This window comes from Megalobrama amblycephala, linkage group LG1 (genome assembly GCF_018812025.1).
Source record: "Megalobrama amblycephala isolate DHTTF-2021 linkage group LG1, ASM1881202v1, whole genome shotgun sequence".
Classification (NCBI taxonomy): domain Eukaryota; kingdom Metazoa; phylum Chordata; class Actinopteri; order Cypriniformes; family Xenocyprididae; genus Megalobrama; species Megalobrama amblycephala.
This window is the reverse complement of record NC_063044.1, coordinates 72340406-72361484: the sequence shown is the minus strand read 5'-3', so window position 1 is coordinate 72361484 and position 21079 is coordinate 72340406. Positions and strand designations below refer to the sequence as shown.

Here is a 21079-nt window from a genome sequence, read left to right as displayed (position 1 = left end):
TAGACATAAGTCTATTTTTTTGTGATTAGTATTCACTAAGTTACAGTTAATTTTCTGAGAACTATCAGATTGGACTTCGTTCAGAGGGAGACGAGATCACGCATCATGTTAGTTTTCTTTATTTTACAAAAAGCACAAAGCATTTTGTTTTTACTCTGAGTGTACACAAATAAAAGAAGATATTCAACAGATTAAAATGGTGTATAACTCTTAATTGTATGTGCAACATTAACAGAGTATTTTGAGTCTCTTTCACAGTGGTAAGAAAAAAACTGCGGTGATATCGCCGGTGATACCTCAGAGTGTTAAATAAAATTAATGAGTACCTTAAGTGTTTTCAATGATGTGCAGTCTATGTATATCTGTTCACAGCTCAAAAAAATGTGTTCTGGAGTTTCATGACCCTTTAAGTACTTATTAAAATCAGATACTCTAAGACCTTTACTTAAGTTGTATTAGAATTGGTGACTTGAAACTTCTAAGAGAGTCATTTTCGAGTGAATCTTCATGTGACCCTTAAGGTCACCTTTAAATCTGAAACTCTTTCCACACTGATCACATGTAAAAGGCTTCTCTCCAGTATGAATTCTCATGTGGGCTGTAAGATTTCCTTTTACAGTGAAATTCTGTCCACACTGTTGGCAGGTGTAAGGCTTTTCTCCAGTGTGAATTCTCATGTGGATTTCAAATGTTCCTTTTTGACTGAAACTCTTTCCACACTGTTGGCAGATGTAAGGCTTTTCTCCAGTGTGAATTCTCAAATGGATTTCAAGTTTTCCTTTTTGACTGAAACTCTTTCCACACTGTTGGCAGATGTAAGGCTTTTCTCCAGTGTGAGTTCTCATGTGTCCCTTAAGGTTACCTTTAAATCTGAAACTCTCTCCACATTGCTGGCAGGTGAAAGGTTTCTCTCCAGTGTGAATTCTCATGTGTTCATTAAGGTTTCCCTTTTGACTGAAACTCTGTCCACACTGGGTACAGGTAAATGAGCTCTCTCCAGTGTGAATTCTCATGTGGGCTGCAAGGCTTCCCTTTTGACTGAAACTCTTTCCACATTGTTGGCAGGTGAAAGGCTTTTCTCCAGTGTGAATTCGCATGTGGACTTTAATGCTACCCTTATGTGCGAAACTCTGTCCACATTGTTGGCAGGTGTAAGCCTTCTCTCCAGTATGAATTCTCATGTGGACTATAAGGCTTCTTTTATGTGTGAAACTCTTTCCACATTGCTGGCAGGTGAAAGGCTTTTCTCCAGTGTGAATTCTCATGTGGGCTATAAGGTTTCCTTTTACAGTGAAACTCTGTCCACATTGCTGGCAGGTAAAAGGTTTCTCTCCAGTGTGAATTCTCATGTGTACTTGAAGGTTTACTTTCACAGCGAAACTCTTTCCACACTGTTGGCACGTGAAAGGCTTTTCTCCAGTATGAATTCTCAAGTGGACTAGAAGGTTTTCTTTAAGTGTGAAACTCTTTCCACACTGTTGGCAAGTGAAGGGGCTCTCTCTAGTATGATCTTTCAAGTGAACCTGAAGGTTTCTGTGTTGATCAAAACTCTTTCCACACTGTTGGCAGATGAAATAACTTTTATTTCCAGTCTTTTGAGCTCTTTTTTGTAAGGAGGTCTTTTTAGCCTGTATCGATCTTTTCCCAGTCATGAAATCATGTTTATCATGTTTTTTCTCTTCTTCCATTTCATTAAGTTCATGACTCGCCTCTTTCAGTGTCATTAGGTCTAGGGCAAAAACAGACATAAAACAATTTAGACATTTAATACATCAAAACCAACAACATGTATGATGATTCGACTATTCAGACGTTTTGTTGAATGTTGTAGTCGGCGGAGCGGCAGCGCTGTTTAGACGCTTCAGGACGCGCAGACGGGGAAAGCGCGCCGGCGCCCTCGTGAAGCTTAGACAGCGCGGATTAAGAACGCCGCTGCCTAGCATCCATCTGGCGAATCTCCGCTCTCTGCCCAACAAAACGGACGAACTCCTTCTGCTCTCCCGGACAAATAAGGATTTCTCGAACTCGGCTGCTCTGTGCTTCACGGAAACCTGGCTGAACGACGCCATTCCAGACAGCGTGTTAAGTCTGCCGGGCTTTCAGCTGTTTAGATCAGATCGCGACGCAGAATCAACGGGGAAATCGCGCGGCGGCGGGACGTGCTTTTACATCAACGAAAGGTGGTGTTCAGATGTAACTGTGTTAAAGAAGATGTGCTGTCCAGATCTTGAAACACTCTTCATTAACTGCAAACCGTTCTATTCGCTGCGGGAGATTTGCTCGTTCATTCTGGTGAGCGTCTACATTCCTCCGCAAGCGCACGTGAGCTCGGCTTTACAGATACTCGCTGATATGATCACAGAGAGCGAGCAACAACACCCGGACTCTGTTTTAATCATTCTCGGGGACTTTAATAAAGCGATTCTCTCACGTGAACTGCCCAAATACAGACAGCATGTTACCTGTCCCACCAGAGACAGTAATATACTCGACCATTGTTACACAGCAATAAAAGATGCATATCACTCTGTCCCACGGGCAGCTTTGGGGCTCTCTGATCACTGTTTAGTTCATCTCATACCAACCTACAGGCAGAAACTGAAATCAGCTAAACCTGTAGCAAAGACTGTAAAGAGATGGACCACCGAAACAGAGTGGGCTTTACAAGCCTGTTTCGAATGGACTGATTGGAGTGTTTTTGAAGCTGCTGCCACCGATCTGGACGAGCTCACAGAGACTGTTACATCATATATCAGTTTCTGTGAGGATCTGTGCATTCCTACAAAGACTAATTTATCTTACAACAACGACAAACCCTGGTTCACTGCAAAACTCAGCCAGCTCCGTCAGGCCAAAGAAGATGCTCGCAGAAAAGGGGACAGAGTCTTGTACAAACAGGCCAAATACACACTGGAAAAGGAGATCAAAGTGGCAAAGAGGAATTATTCTGATAAACTTCGGAATCAGCTCTCTTCTAATGACACAGCTTCAGTGTGGAAAGGTCTGAAAGACATTACCAACTACAAGACACCATCCCCCAGCTCTGTGGAGAATCAACAACTGGCAGACGATCTGAATGGGTTTTATTGCAGGTTTGAAAAATCACCATTCACACCTCCATCACCCCCCTCTCCCCCACACCTGCAATTCAGTTCAGTGAAGATGACGTGCGCAAGGTCTTCAGAAAGAACAAGAGAAGAAAGGCACCAGGCCCAGACAGCGTTTCACCAGCCTGTCTGAAAACCTGCGGTGACCAGCTGGCCCCCATCTTCACACAGATCTTCAACAGATCTCTGGAGCTGTGCGAAGTCCCCTCATGCTTCAAACGCTCCACCATCATCCCCGTCCCAAAGAAACCCAAAATTACTGGACTAAATGACTACAGACCTGTGGCTCTAACGTTTGTGGCCATGAAGTCATTTGAAAGACTGGTTCTGGCTTTTCTGAAGGACATCACTGGACCCTTACTGGACCCCTGCAGTTTGCTTACCGAGCAAACAGGTCTGTGGATGATGCAGTCAATATGGGACTGCATTATGTTCTCCAGTATCTGGACAGACCAGGGACTTATGTGAGGATCCTGTTTGTGGACTTCAGCTCTGCTTTTAACACCATCGTCCCATCACTCCTCCAGCCTAAACTAACTCAGCTCTCCGTGCCCACCTCTGTCTGTCAGTGGATCACCAGCTTCCTGACAGACAGGCAGCAGCTAGTGAGGCTGGGAAAATTCTCATCCAGCACACTCACCATCAGCACCGGCGCCCCTCAGGGCTGTGTCCTCTCCCACTGCTCTTCTCCCTCTACACCAACGACTGCACCTCTAAAGACCCCTCTGTCAAGCTCCTGAAGTTTGCGGATGACACCACACTGATCGGCCTCATCCAGGACGGTGACGAGTCTGCTTACAGACTGGAAGTTGAACAGCTGGCTGTCTGGTGCAGTCTTAACAACCTGGAGCTCAACACGCTCAAGACAGTGGAGATGACCGTGGAGTTCAGGAGAAACCCCCCTGCTCTTCCCCCACTCACCATCATGAACAGCATCGTGGCAGCAGTGGAGTCATTCAGGTTCCTGGGCACCACCATCTCCCAGGACCTGAAGTGGGACAACCACATCGAGTCCATTGTGAAAAAGGCCCAGCAGAGATTGTACTTCCTTCGCCAGCTGAGGAAGTTCAACCTGCCACAGGAGCTGCTGAAACAGTTCTACTCTGCCATCATCGAATCCATCCTTTGCACTTCAATTACCGTCTGGTTCAGCTCAGCTACCAAATCTGACCTCAGAAGACTACAGAGGGTAGTCCGGTCTGCTGAGCGAATCATTGGCACAACCCTCCCCACTCTCCAAGAACTGTACTTATCCAGAGTGAGAAAAAGGGCAAAGAAGATCACTCTGGACCCCTCACATCCAGCACACTCCCTCTTTGAACTGTTGCCATCCGGTCGACGCTACAGAGCCCTGAGCACCAGAATGACCAGACACAGGAACAGTTTCTTCCCTCAAGCAATCCATCTCATGAACACTTGACAAACACAGAACACACAACACTATTACACTTTATTTACTTAAAACACTTATTTATATCTCAATTTGCACACATAATTGTACATACAATTGTCTATAATATATATTGTCTTTTGCTTTTTTGCACTTTGTCTATCTTGTAAATTTGTATATTAATCTTTATTCTCTTTATTATGTGTCTTGTCTTGTCACTGTTACTCTGTTGCACTGTGGAGCTTCTGTCACTAAAACAAATTCCTAGTATGTGTAAACAACATACCTGGCAATAAAGCTCTTTCTGATTCTGATTCTGATTTCTATCCTATGTATCAGGGATGAGCAACTTTGGTCCTGGAGGACCACTGTTTTGCAGAGTAAAGTTTCATCCCAAATCAACCTACCTATCTGTAATTTTCAAGCAGTCCTGAAGACTGAAGACAATTTTGCTGGTGTGTTTGATCAGGGATGGAGCTACACTCTGCAGAATAGTGTCCCTCCAGGACCAGAGTTGCCCATCCTGTCTATAGATCTTATACTCAATACACCAGTGGTTTTCAAACCTGGTCCAAAGGAACTCACCACTGCACATTTTATATGTCTCCTTTATTTATCACATATGGTTAAGAACATCATCTTGTTAGAAGAGAGCTGACACTGAATTTGCAGCTTTAACCGCAAACTAATGTTCATCTATTGGGATAGAACTGGATCCATTATAGACCTAAATGTACTGAAATTAATTCACTCAAAAGCTCTTCTGTACGCCGGTGTGGTTACCGATCTCAGTACTTCCGTACCGCACCCAAGCATAATCCAACCGTGCCTCTTCACGTGGCCCAGGGCATGGTACGGAGCAATTACACTAGTAAAATGAACCAGACTTAAGGCCTGTACACACCGGGACGAATGTCGTGCGTGCGATTATCGGCAACTTTATTTCCTCGTGACTAAACAAAGGGCGCCAATGTGAGTGTGCACACCGACACGAAAAACGCCAGGCGTAAAAGCATCATTTTTTAAAAAACGCCTCGTTTTTGTTTTTTGGGGGGGGGTTTGACACGTCACGTTAAACTGGCAACCAATGAGAGTGGTGCTTTTGTTCATGTGCCTGGAGATGCTGAAATTACAGTAAAACACGACTTGGTGGCTCTCAAGCACGAAACGGTCTTGCTGAGCTCACACTGATACCAAGACGACAAAGAGAAAGTAAGTAGACGAAGAAGACCCCTACAAACCATCCCTGGGTCTAAAACAGCTCCTTAGCTTCCTAGGTCGTGTATCAGTATACCGTGTAAATGAATGTGGCCGACTCCCTGATCAGTGCCCTGACTACTGAACAAGGGAGCTGATTGAGACACACGCTATGGGTGCTGATTGTTTTGTTTTATCTTTTACATTGGAGAAATATAGTTGAGAATGTCTATTTCATAAATATGTTTATTTGCACTACCGTTCACCTGCACTACTGTCATTGTGACTTATTTGCACTACCGTTTCTGACTACCATCTCTCATGTTACATATAAGCCATTTTATATCTGCATTTTTATCTTCTTTAACTTTATTAAAGGTGCCCTAGAACTTCTATTTAAAAGATGTAATATAAGTCTAAGGTGTCCCCTGAATGTGTCTGTGAAGTTTCAGCTCAAAATACCCCATAGATTTTTTTAATTCATTTTTTTATCTGCCTATTTTGGGGCATCATTAACTATGCACCAATATATAGGTTGCAGCCCCTTTAAATCTTGTGCTCCCCCGCCCCCGGAGCTCGCGCTTGCCTTGAACAGCATAAACAGTTCACACAGCTAATATAACCCTCAAAATGGATCTTTACAAGATGTTCGTCATGATAGAACTTTTTGGCCTTAATTCTAAGCGGTATGTGTGGAGAAAACCAGGCACTGCTCATCACCTGTCCAATACAATCCCAACAGTGAAGCATGGTGGTGGCAGCATCATGCTGTGGGGGTGTTTTCAGCTGCAGGGACAGGACGACTGGTTGCAATGGAGGGAAAGATGAATGCGGCCAAGTACAGGGATATCCTGGACGAAAACCTTCTCCAGAGTGCTCAGGACCTCAGACTGGGCCGAAGGTTTACCTTCCAACAAGACAATGACCCTAAGCACACAGCTAAAATAACGAAGGAGTGGCTTCACAACAACTCCGTGACTGTTCTTGAATGGCCCAGCCAGAGCCCTGACTTAAACCCAATTGAGCATCTCTGGAGAGACCTAAAAATAGCTGTCCACCAACGTTTACCATCCAACCTGACAGAACTGGAGAGGATCTGCAAGGAGGAATGGCAGAGGATCCCCAAATCCAGGTGTGAAAAACTTGTTGCATCTTTCCCAAAAAGACTCATGGCTGTATTAGATCAAAAGGGTGCTTCTACTAAATACTGAGCAAAGGGTCTGAATACTTAGGACCATGTGATATTTCAGTTTTTCTTTTTTAATAAATCTGCAAACATGTCAACAATTCTGTGTTTTTCTGTCAATATGGGGTGCTGTGTGTACATTAATGAGGAAAAAAAATGAACTTAAATGATTTTAGCAAATGGCTGCAATATAACAAAGAGTGAAAAATTTAAGGGGTCTGAATACTTTCCGTACCCACTGTATGTCATTTGAGTGCACTATATCTGCAAAGAGTGAACGAAATAAAGTGAGTGAATTCGGACACTGATGTATCTGTGCGTCGGAGAGCTGGAGCTGCCACAGAAACCGCTCAACACTTGATAAAACTACTTTTATCCTACATGTTACTTCATAAAATAATATTAATAAACAATCTTAATGACTTTATTTTGTAATCATACATACCATACCTGCCAGCTTTGAAGTTTAATCGATTGTATGGTTTGTCATGCTTAATATGTGTTCATAATCATTAAATACTATAAAAAAAACTGAAAACAAAAATAAACACATTAACAAGTGTACAATATTTCATATATTGATTAATTTTAATAAAGTTATTTTTAGTTTGTTAGAATCTCATGCTCACAGATGACGTGGTCGTTGAGCCCCCTCAGGCGACTGTTATGATTGCATTTGAATGAATAAGCTACCTATAGATGATTAACAAATATTTTTAGGTCAAGTTGTTGTTTTCATACTTCTTTCTGTAATTTAATATTGACTGAAAAATATTACAGAACTATGAGTTTCAGTTTGTGGTGTATTTTTGTAAATTGTATTTAAGTAACTTGAATGTAAAGTAATTAGTAATCTGATTACTTTTTACATGTAGTAATCAGTAATGTAATCAAATTACAATTTTAATGTAGTAATTTGTAGTGGATTACTTTTTTTGAGTAACTTACCCAACACTTTATACAGTAGGGGTGCTGTTACTAATCCGAATCAGTAACAAACCTCCGAATCCAAACACAGACGAAGAAGAAGCAGAAACAAACGATAAAAGCTTTGACCCCGCATTCTTCATAACGCTTACGCTGAGTGTCCTACGCCTTCCCTATTTAAGTTACGGAAAAAAATGAAACTGGCGCCACGTTCGTTCCGTAAGTAGAATAGGGAAGGCGTAGGACATTCAGCGTAAGCGTTATGAAGAATGCGGAAGCGGAAAGTACGTTCAAGGCGATATTTTGTTTATAAAGCATAAACGGTTGTATTTTTTCGAAAATGCCCAATCGATTCACTAGATAAGACCCTTATTACTCATATAACTCGTATCGTTTAAAGCCCTTGAAGCTGCACTGAAACTGTAATTTTGACCTTCAATCTGTTGGTAGCCATTGAAATCCACTGTAAGGAGAAAAATCCTGGAATGTTTTCCTCGAAAACCTTCATTTCTTTTTGACTGAAGAAAGAAAGACATGAACATCTTGGATGACATGGGGGTGAGTAAATTTATCAGGAAAAATGTAGTTAAAAGTGAACTAATCCTTTAAGTCATAATAGCATAATGACAAATAGCATAAAGCATAATTAAGTCATAACAGCTCGCAGGCTATCAACACTCGGGTAATGACGGCGTAAATGACACTTCAGAGGCACTTGATAATTACAGGCAGGTGTGTTCGATCAGGATTGGATCTGAACTCTGCATGTATGTAGATCTCCAGGAACAGGATTGGGCATTCCTGCTCTATGTTCATCAGCTCATTATTAGAGACTCATGATCGGAAATGGATATTTCTAATAAATCTACAAAGTTTCCTGGGCTGCGTTCAAGTAGAGATTTTTAAGCCCTTCCCTTGCTCGCTTCCCTCCATCTTGTCAACTCGGATGACACTATTTACATTGAACGAGTGCCCAATACTGGCAGAATCTGTCTAGCTACTTTAAATGTAACTCTCTAAGTTCATGATTGCTTAATCTGTATGGAGCTGACTTGTAGTCAGATGCAACTTATGTTCCAGAAAATACTGTAAAGGCTTGAATGTTTAAAGGCTTGAATATGTGTGTTGCCACCTTTTCTAAATAAAAGAAAGAACAGTGAGCAGATCTTTTTTGTATTATTCGATTATTTTTTTTTGATCTTGCACCTGGCAAAGACGCTTTGAATGTGTTTGACTATGTGACTCTCTCACGCCACATAAAATGTACACATCAGGCGTTGTTATAGGAAACATGATCAAAGTTGCTGCAGAAACAAGGTTTTATTTGTTGCAAAGTGCCGGACAAGCAGAACATGACAATATAACAGAGAAAATGTTTTTAGACCAGTGAAGACGACAGCACAGAATAAAGCCGTCCGTACCTACTGCCGCTGCCTCATGAGATGCAGGAGTCCAACGCGGCTGCACAGTGTCATGATGTAATCTGTACTGCAAACCCTTCTTGTTGCTTTTTTTGGCTTATGCCTACTAATGCAATGCAATGAAACCAATGCAGATATTCCAGAAAATGAAAGAGTGGCATGAACACACAAATCGGATCTGAACAGCTGCGATACACAGTGTGGACGTCAAAAACTTTGGATTCGAATGTTTTTGAACTTATTTCAGTTTATATCAGAACTTTAACAAAAACATGTGATTGATAACCATGATAATTTTGTCACAATAATCACGGTATCTAATTTTCACATAATTTCACCTCTAGCCTCAATCTGCTCATTGATTTCTAACCTACACCTGAACCACAAATGACAAGGTAAATATTTTTCACTGGTTTCATCAAATATTATCAGTTCACTCGGTTCTACTTCAAAATGTTTTACACGCCCTGCTGACTTTCCTTCATATGACACACACATGAAATGATTATTGATGTAAAATGTTTCAATCAGGACTTATTTATTGCTTGATTTAATGTTCAATTACTGCTATTTATGTTCAGGTATGTTAAATGTTAGTACAGCACTTTTGAGCATGAACAGAAAAAAATACTTTCATTGTTCTCTATTCAGAAGAAGATATTGGGTTTAATGTTGCACAAAATATTCTCTATTTCTGTAGAGCTGGACATTTTAATAATGATCAAATGACTGAGTTCAGCTGTGAGAATAGAAACCAACCTGTTTGTTCCTCAGTATCTTCATGTTTCACACTGAATGTTTCTTCAATCTTTATTTCTTCAGTCTCATCTTTAATCTTATTTTCTTCAGTTTCCTCTTTAATAAACTCCATCTTTAAGAAGAGAATAATTAACAGAGTTAATGGTCTTAAATGGACCTGTTCAAACAACAACAACAAAAAACACTCAAAACTAACGCTGCAAATTAATAAACTTTATATTTAGGCATTTATGACTGATGAAAACATGATTAGTTAGTTTGTTAGTGTTTGTTGTTGTCGTTCATGTTCACTGTTTGAGCAGCGTGTGTCGTGATTCACTGAATCATTTCTCAAAGTGTTTGATTCAATTGACTCGGATTTGAAAAGTTCAGTTTCTCCATCATGACTCTCCAGAGACTGAACTCGTGTTCATGATAAACTGATTTATGATATATAGAGAGAAATGAGACGCAGGTTTACTGTTTCTCATCAGTGGATATGAGCTTTACTCACAAATATCCTTCATTAGAGTTAGATAAATTTATCAACATTAAATAGTAAATAAACTAATATTTCACAAAGCTTGTAAAAAAAAAAACTATAAATCAATGAACTTTCTTCATCGATTAAAACCGATTAAATTCTTAAAACAAACCTTTCTTCAGCAGAATCACAGCAGATGCAGGAGCGCGGCGCAGTCTTATGACATCATGTCATCACTCCAAAATAAAAGTCCTGTTCACACACAGCATTGTCTACAATCACAGAAGTGCATAGAAATGTAACCATTTTTTATCAGATAATCTTTCTAGTAATACTCAAACAGTGACAAACATGATACAAACACAAATGTTAAAAATGTTGTTTGAGTTCATAAAGCAGAGTTCATTCATGTGTCCAAATTGAAACACATTTCATCTCAGTGTGTTTCACCAATATAAAAATGTGGACAAGTTCATTTGATCCTAAACATGGGTATAAAAGGTGTAAAAAGTTATCTTTCAAGAATCAGTTTAAGTAAAAGATGCACCAAAATTAAATGCAATTCATTCAATACTAAAGTATTGCTAAAAGGTTCAGTCAAATTAAAAATGTAATCTTTCACATATTTGTTATTAAATCAATAGCAAGAAAAGTCTTCATTGCTAAAGGATTAGTCCACTTTTAAATAAACTTTTCCTGATAAATTTACTCACCCCCATGTCATCCAAGATGTCCATGTTTTTCTTTCGTCAGTCGAAAAGAAATGAAGGTTTTTGATGAAAACATTCCAGGATTTTTCTCCATATAGTGGACTTCACTGGGGTTCAATGGTTTGAAGGTTTCAGTGCAGCTTCAAAGGGCTTTAAATGATACCAAACGAGGAATAAGGGTCTTATCTAGAGAAACGATCTGTCAAAAAAAAAAAAAAATTATGCGTTTTAACCATAAATGTTCATCTTGAACTAGCTCTTTTCTTCTTCTTCTCAATTTGAATTCCAGCAGTGTAGACACTGCTAAGCGTATTACTGCCCTCCACAGGTCAAAGTTTGAACTAAATTGTCATATACAATATGCTAGTTCAAGTAACAACTACTTCAAACTTTGACCCGTGGAGGGCAGTAATACACTTAGCAGCGTCTACACTGCTGGTATTCTAATAGAGAAGAAGAAGAAGAGAGCTAGTTCAAGATGAACATTTATTGATGAAACATATTTAAAAAAAAAAAATATATATATATATATATATATATATTTCTCTAGATAAGACCCTTATTCCTCGTCTGGTATCATTTAAAGCCCTTTGAAGCTCCACTGAAACTGTAATTTTGACCTTCAACCGTCTGGAGGCCATTGAAGTCCACTGTAAGGAGAATAATCCTGGAATGTTTTCATCAAAAACCTTAATTTCTTTTCAACTGAAGAAAGAAAGACATAAACATCAAGGATGACATGAGGGTGAGTAAATTATCAGGAAAAATTTATTTGAAAGTGAACTAATTTAACAGCCCGTTTTGGCACTCAATTATTAGTACAAAAACAACTTACACACCTACAACTCATCAGTATTATGTTAAATAATGTTGGTGCCATAGGCAAGATTTTAGATTTCAAAAGATTCAAAGCTTCAAGAGTGTCGAGAACAGCGCCATCTGGTGCTTATTTAAAACATATCAGCCAGAAGCTTTTGGAAGAAGCTCTGTCAGATGACGTAACCACCACACGCTCCACAGTTTCAATGTTATGTGTACAAATAAAAGCCTTACACGTGTGTTTCATTTGTCCATTAAATAAATTAATTTACCCTTTAAAGTGTGACAATAAAATATAATATGACCTTACATGATTTAATATGATGTAATGTACTATTTATCTCTACACGCATTCACTAGTGAAAAAGGACATTGTGTTATACTATCATCTGTTTTTAAATGTGCTTATGATACTTTGATAGTGCTTGTGTAACTGTAGGAAAGACAGAAAGGGGATAAAATTGTGTTAATTGTTTTTATTGACCCATCAACCAGACTGAGCCAACGAGGACTCGTTAAGTAAGATCTGGGGTTCTAACCTTCTGATACGCAAAGCAAAACGCGCACGTGATTGGATAGAAAGTGATGCTTCATTTGTCATCGATCACGTGACCAATACACACCCCGATACGGGGCTTCGCCAGTGCCCAAGGAAGTCGACCGGAAGTTGAAGTCGGCCGCGTGCCGCCATCTTGTAGCAGAACTTCACTTGCGTTAGCATCCCATTGACTCCCATTCATTTTGGCGTCACTTTGACAGCGAATAACTTTACATCTGAGGCGTTTAAAGACTCCATTTGTCCATTATTTATTTCTAAAGATACACGACAATGTATAAAGGGCTCCATTACCTTCTATGTTACATTATGGCCCCGTAGAAACAGTTTTTGTAAAAATAGGCTAACGATTGCGTCATAACCACTCGACTCTCTGTCGCACAGTAGAGAAATTACCGTACAGACAGGAAGAGAAGCTCGCAGGCAATAGTATGCATTAACTTAATATGGCGTACTGGCGTTACATTTTAAAATACTATACAAAATAATTAATCAGAATACTTACTCCTGCTCACTCACGCCAAAGAAATCCCCGCTCAAGCTCGCCGTCTCTGCAAGATTAACGATGGCAGTTTTCACGCACAGCTACTAGATGATTTACATCTGTCAGACAGGTTGCTGACGTCATCAAGCTTAGTTTGAGTCTGCGCGTCAGAAACGGAAGTGCTAAAAATCGCTAAAAATGGGCTTCACTTGTCTCAATTGAGTTCCAATGGGGTCGCTGTGTCCATTTCTTTTACTGTCTATGGGCTTCGCTAGAAATTGTGTCGCATGCGCGATACGCACATCGAAGCCTCAGTGTCATACGTAACATCACTAGTTTGCCCTACGTTTTGATCCGGTGTTCGGACAGTTCTCTGCCCTGGGGCTTCATGTACAAAGAGTTGCGTTGAATTCATACTAAAACATTGTGTACAGACAAAGCTGTAAATGTGCGTATGCACAAAAAACAACAACAAAAAAACAGGTGTATGAGTCTCTGCATACGAAGGATCCCACGCATAATCTCTTTGTACATCCCAATTAACATAAAATTAAGCATGAGCACAACACCCCACCCAGTCTCCTCCCTTAATTAAATCAATTTTAATATGGTAATGAGTCCACTTTGGCAAAAGCAAGCAGCAAGAAACAAAACTTTACAGAAAGTGAATTGGAGGTGCTACTATTGGAGGTAGAAATGAGAAAAAATATTTTATTTGTAACTTTGTCTTCCGGAATTAATAACAAAAGGAAAAAATATGAGTGGGAGAGTTTGGCTTACGCCGTCATTGAGGTGGGATCTGAAAATCAGCCTGTAAATGATCTTAAAAAGAAATGGTCTGACATAAAGGTGGAAGTTTAACAGAGAACTGCTGCGCACTGACAAAGTGTGGGCAGAACAGGCGGTGGTAAAGGGGTCAATGAATGTACACCCTTTGAGCAGAGAGTTGCCTCTATTATGGGTGAACATACAGACGAATCTCAACATAACACCGACTGTTACGTAACAGTCAGGATCATTAATATGTACGCCCCTGATATTCGCATATGCCAGCCCATGTTCAAGGCATTAGACAAGGGCAGACAGTATTAACATCTGGATCTGTGCACAGCTGAATCATCAGACTAGGTAAGCAAGCAAGAACAACAGCGAAAAATGGCAGATGGAGCGATAATAACTGACATGATCCATGATAACATGATATTTTTAGTGATATTTGTAAATTGTTTTTCTAAATGTTTTGTTAGCATGTTGCTAATGTACTGTTAAATGTGGTTAAAGTTACCATTGTTTATTACTGTATTCACGGAGACAAGACTGTCGTTATTTTCATTATTAAACACGTGAAGTCTGTATAATTCATAAACACAACTTCATTCTTTATAAATCTCTCCAACAGTGTGTAATGTTAGCTTTAGCCACGGAGCACTATCAAACTCATTCAGAATCAAATGTAAACATCCAAATAAATACTATACTCACAAGATCCGATGCATGCATGCCGCATGCATGACGAACATTTTGTAAAGATTCATTTTGAGGGTTATATTAGCTGTGTGAACTTTGTTTATGCAATGTATTATAGAGTCGAGAGCTCAGGAGGGCAGAGAGCACGGGATTTAAAGGGGGCGCAGCCTGAATCAGTGCATAGTTAATGATGTCCCAAAATAGGCAGTTAAAAAAATTAATTAAAAAAAATCTATGGGGTATTTTGAGCTGAAACTTCAGACACATTCAGGGGACACCTTAGACTTATATTACATCTTGTGAAAGAACGTTCTAGGGCACCTTTAACAGTCACCTGAAAAATATCACTGACGCACTCACAGACATAAGCCACTCATTAAAGGAATTGGTAAAAAAATTAACTTTGTCTCCGATTACCATTTATATTGTGGCAATCACATGTTGACGGGCCTGAACGGCTTGTTGGTTGGGCTGCACATACATTGGTCCTGGGTCAGAGTCATCTGGTGGTGCTGCCACCTCACCATGTGGTATCCCATGCCCGTGTGCAACATTGTGCAGTACACCACAGGCCAGCACGATGCGGCACACCTTGTCAGAGCGGTATAACAGCATCCTAATTATTAACAGAACACTAATTATTTAACTATGCCAAGGTAAATTCAATTTTACAATATAGGGCACCTTTAATTTACAGCCCGTGATGTCATTAAACTTCTAGGAAAAGAGACACTCTTGGTGAAGAAATAGAGCAAGTCAATAGTTTTCTCTCCAGATGTGCCCTGACCACAAAGTATACGGCCAAGTCAGGTTTGTAAGCTGACTTATTATGATTTTCTATTGTACTTTACAGTAAGAACTGACATGCTTTCTGTCAATGCTATTGGGTTCAATCAACGTAAAGCCACATGGCCTTGTCTTCCAGATACAAAAAGGTATGTTCATGTATCGAAAAAGAATAAACTATTTGAAACAGTTACATTTTAACTTAAAATCCACCCAAAATGCTTCACAATTACCGCCATGTAGACATTGAATATGTTACTATATTAAATCAGGCAGGAAATTAACTTTTTGTTTCTTTAAAGGATTATTTTATAAAATGACAGCATTTTGTATAGCTGTTTTGCAGACAGTACAAAAGCCCTTGGATGTAACAGAGAGCCTGTACAAACCTTTGTAAAGCTTAGAAATAAAGCTTTATTTTAGTAAAAATCTAAATGTATTGTTTTACTGGTGCTTATGCATATTCAGATGTCTGAAAACTTAAAAAAAAACAATATTGTGGCTGAAAACACTGCATAGTTATGATATATGACAAGAGCTGAGCTGTCAAGAAAATATAACTGATCAAATGTGTGTGCGCAATGTGTAGCACCTTGACAATTTAGATATTTTCTTTGACAGTCCATGCGATTCCAGGCTTATAAACATAGCCCTTCTAAGAGATGAAACAAGATCGGGAAAAAGAAAGCTCAATGAGCAACAGGAACCGAGGAAGAAAGTGGTTTGTCTTCCCTATGGGAATGGATTCGTTCTTATACCGATGCTTCATGGCAGTGAAAGACACTAAGAGCTGTCTGAGAATTTCCAAATCTGTGTTAAAGACATAGTAATTTTTTCCACACAAATGTTCTGCTTCAAGGGTTGCATCTATATCGTTATTTAACGCAGGGGTCCCCAACCACCGGTTCGCGACCCAATGCAGTTCCCCTTTAAGAAAGCCACTGCCCAAATTTACATAGGGCACGATTTTAGAAAACATTGGTTTTGCACTTCCAGGTTCATCTAGTTTATAACATGAGTGTGAAAGAAACATAGTTTGAAAGTTGCTTAGGGGAGTAGCAAACATTTACAATAGATTTTTTATTTGACAATATTATTTAATTTATGTAATTTAAATTATAGCTTTAATCGCAATTGCCATGGGGCCAAAACCGCTCTTTGCTTTACCGGCCTTACTCAAATCGCCCAGAATATGTGTTTCATATAAGTCCAATACATGTCATATACAAAATCAGACCGATTATGGACGCTTTCATACTAAAAAGCACACATACAACTTACATGGGATTTTTGTGTCATAAATGAATACTGCATAAAGTCTTATATGAGTTTTACATGACAACAGTATGCAATTGTGTATGGTTTTAGTAGAAAATATAGGAAATTCATTTACAAATCATTTAAAGTTCTTAGAAAGAATCATATGCTAGTCATATTAAAGTCATATTTGATTTTTATACATTTTGTGTAATTTGTTTATATGTATTTCATATGTTTTTAACAGAGAAATGGTGTGTCTACTCTTAAAACTTTGTTTACACCTAATTCCATATATTACAGCATTAATATTACTATATGTCTACATATATTTTTCATACATGATTTCAGTCAATATTTCAATAGCTCTGTATGTATTAATCATATATGATTTCAGTCAATAACTCACACAAATTTGCGATGGAAGAAGTTTTATTTACACAAAGTAACAAAATCAAATTATACTCCACAATGAGTCATTTAGAACTTGATAGCAAACTGAACTTTGCTTAGGAAAAAACAACATACAACAAAAAACAACACCAAAATACCTTTAACATACTGCTATGCCCATCAATCCTCAAATAGCATTGAGGTTTCTGGATGTTTTTGTGTTTTATTTTTCACTCTAATTTCGGTAAGTTTGGCATTTATGGTTGCACCGATGCTGGAGGACACCACATGAGGCCACTTTTGCAACATTGCTCCTGTGAGACAAACAGATAAAAGGCAAAACATTGCTGTTGGGAAAGTGGCCCACAGTCCTGACTACATATCAAGTTAGACAAATCAACAGTAGCATGAGGGTGGTCCAGTTTTTGGGGATCTGGGCTTCCAAATAGAATCAGAGAGTTTGACAGGGACTGCCACTATTATGGCCCCTTGTGTTTTTCCACAAATGTAAAACTTTCATTAATTTTTAATTCACAAATTAAGATATTTTTGATGAAATCTGAGGGTATCTGATTCACACATAGGTAGCAACATCATTGCACCTCCTTTGACGTCCAGAAAGGTAGTTAAAAACATGTTTTAAATAGTCAATGTGACAACAGTTGTTCAACCTTAATGTTATGAAGGGACAAGAATACTTTTTGTGCAAAAAAAAAAAAAAAACTTTATTAAGCAATTTCAACCGTTGTCATACATAGTGAACTCAGTGCAGGCTTCGTTGTTTACATCCGAATGCCAACTCAGTATTGGTCGAAACTGAACATGTGATCAGCATGACGCATGCATGTGATGCTGAGTTCACTACGTCTGACAAAGGTTTAAATTGTTAAATAAAGTTGTTAATTTTTTTATTTTTTAAAAAGGTTGAACTGTAGTCACATGGACTATTTTAAAATATGTTTTTAACTACGTCATGTTTTTCTGCCTTTCTGGACATCAAAAGGTGCTGACATTGTGTGGATCAGATACCCTCAGATTTTATCTGAAAAAAATCCTAAATTTGTGTTCTGAAGATGAACGAATATCTTACAGGTTTGGAATGACATGAGGGTGAGTAATAAATGACATTATTGTCATTTTTGGGTAACCTAAACTTGAAGAGTTTCGTTGCAAAACGAGATATATCCATTTTGAGAAATGTTGGTTATTTGACATTATTATTTAAGACATCAACAGTCAAGTTCATTCAATTTTTTGTACATTAAACTATTACTTGAGCTCAGTGAAGGCCAGGGACACAATATTCTTAAAATCCAGGATATTTTTTATTTAATTTTATGTCCATAAATAGTTCATAAATAAGTCAAAAACCATGCCAAAATGCAACATATTTATCTTAACATTGTCAAACATCTTAAATTGGTTAAAAAAAACAATACATCATAAATACAGGGAGTATTATTAGGAATATTTTCTGTATATTTTTTTCCCACAAACCAATTCCAATCCACATCAATCTTAATAACTACTATTAATATTGTTTTTATTTTATAAGATTAATTGTTCAATAATAAGATTCTGAGTTAGGCAAGTTTTCTTTTACAGGCAAAATGAGCAAAAAAGAATTTAACATAAAAGTCAAATACAAGAAGGACAACACTAACATTAGAAATTGCAAAGTTAAAGCATGACCAAGGGACAGCAAAATTTTTCAGCGGGGTCAGACAAAAACAGGTGGAAAAGAAAAGACACGTTTGCAAAATAATTAAGAATTATGTGTGAAACCATCAGGAACCCTTTAGTCTCCAGCGCCACCATTTTCCAGAACTGCAACCTACCTGGAGTCTCCAGAAGTGCAAGGTCTCAGGATCTCAGAGACTTAGGTTGGCTAAAGAATCTAAAAAATGACCCGCACTGTAAGAATACAAGCATTAAAAATACATGAAACTGGTTTTTAGCTATAAACAGACAGCTGAATCTCCTGAAGGACCAGCACCACATCCTCTTGTACCACTTTGAAGAATTTATCTTCCAGTGGCAGTGTTTTGGAAGATCATTTTTAGTCCATCTCTGCAAGACAGACATTTCAGGATAAGAGATGGACTAAAAGTGAACTAAACACCTTTGCCAGATCTGGATAAATTCTTCAAACAGTGGTACAAGAGGATGTGGTGCTGGTCCACAGGAGTCACTCTCAAGCTGTCTGCTTAAGCATTAAAACCCAGTCTTCATGTATTTTATAACCTTCAGTGTGTTCTTATCAAGCAGGTCTTTTAGTCTACTCTTCCTGAGATCCCCTGCACTGGACATAGGTTGCACTGGTGGTGGCGCTGGACAGGGTTCCATGGTTTCAACTTAATTCTTCACCTTAATTCTTAATTATTTTGCGTTAACATGTGTCTTTTCTTTTCCATTTTTTGTCTGAGCTGACCCAGGCATTTTGCTCCCTTGGTCACTTTAACTTTGCAATTTCTAGTATTGCTGTATTGGTCCTTCTCATGAGTATTTAATAATTTTTGACTTTTCACTGAGTTAAATCTCTTTTTTGGCTCATTTGCCTGTAAAAGAAAACTGCCTAATAATTCTGCACACCTGAATTAAGCATTTTTCATTTCCAGCCTTCATGAACTTATATATCACTTATAAATGATTAAAAACAATATTAATAGATTATTAAGTTGATGTGGATTGGAATTGGTAAAATGTGCTTGGGAAAAAATATGATCAGAAAATCAACTCTTAATTCTGCACTCCCTGTATATGGAATAGTATATACAGATTGATTAATAATAATAAGATTCTGAGTTAGTTTTGGCCAGAACATACACAACATCATTTTTTTTTTTTTTTTTGCAAAACGCTATATATCCACCTTAGTATATTCTACTACTGTAATACCATTAAGAAAAGCTAGTGAATCATGTTTTGTTTGTTTGTGTGTGTGTGTGTGTATTTTCTTGATGTCACATGGCTTCAGGCCAGGTGTGCCTTTTATCTACTCTTCCCCCCTGTGGACTCACTTACAGCCAAAGCGTATTGTAGAAGGCTGACGTTTGCTGGGGCCCAGGCTTGCAGGCTTGATGTCCTCTCTTCAGCCTTCACTGTGGTCATCATGAGTCTGTTTATACTGCCCCAGTGTTGCCTCTCTTCAGGAGAGTGGCTGGTAGGTGGGACCGCTGAAGGTGGTTCTCACCCCCAACCCTTTGCCATCGATCTCCAGCACCCGGGCTTCGCTGATCTTGTAAGACCGCGTGGACTGTATGAGAGCCTTGGCTGCAGCTTTGTGGTCAAAGCTCTCCCAGTCCTTCCCGTACACATACACAGAGCCATGCTTCTTCAGGATGTTGGTGTATTTGTCTGGCAGGAGGATGGTGTCCTGCTTACGAATATCCTGCTCAATTCTTCCAAAAACTCTGTCAACAGGGAGAAAACTATGGCCACGGACAGGGAAGAAGCACTCCATTTTCACATCTTTAAAGATAGTGCTTCGTAGGCTGGACAGCATTCCCACCATTGTACTGTTCTTGTTCTGTCCATAGCAGGAATCGCTGAAGAGCCTCAAATGGCCAGCCTGTTGGACATCTTCGGCTAAACTGGTTCTCAGGCAGTGGTCCAGGGCAGAGGCGGTCATGTTGCTGTCTTTTCTATTTTGATTTTCAAGCCACACGTAGAGATGACAGTCACTCAGTGCCTGCAGACTCCTCTCTCCATGGTGGACCACAACACCAAACACATACATGTAAAGCTGCCTAGAGTAGTAGGTCTGGCCAATGGGAGACTTGGGCAGAGAGAGGTTCTGCATCATGTCAAAGCAGACAGTAACTGTGTCCTCCACTGCATTTAGCAATGTGTAGAACACCCGGGCTCTGCGTCGGTGGAGCATGACAGACACGATCTCTGCCTTCCTCTCTTCCTCAGTAAGGTGAGGATCTTTCATACGGAGTCTCGAGCTCATACAGGTGGCACAGCAGTCCTTTGCTGGATGCCCAAATCCCAAGTTGAATGAGGTGCAGAAAACATTGTAATACAGGGAGTAGCTGATGTCCCTGTGGTTCTGCTCCTGGAACAGCCGGTGCATTTTGGTTACTGACATGTCACTTGGGAGGTACTTCCGTCCAGGTGCACCACGACGAGCGTAGTGGCTGGCCTTGCACATG

General features: G+C 39.2%; 1 protein-coding gene across 1 annotated transcript in view; it reads right to left on the bottom strand.

Annotated features, from left to right (window-relative positions):
• Nucleotides 1-244: 244 nt before the first annotated feature.
• LOC125246416 (zinc finger protein 271-like) overlaps nt 245-21079 on the bottom strand; it is a 122034-nt gene continuing 101199 nt past the window's right edge. Inside the window, exons 4-5 of the mRNA XM_048157357.1 lie at nt 8568-8584; nt 245-1438 (exon numbers count right to left, since the gene is read on the bottom strand). Of these exons, the coding sequence (XP_048013314.1) occupies nt 456-1438; nt 8568-8584 (1000 nt within the window). The 3' untranslated portion in view covers nt 245-455. The remainder of the gene's footprint in view (nt 1439-8567; nt 8585-21079) is intronic.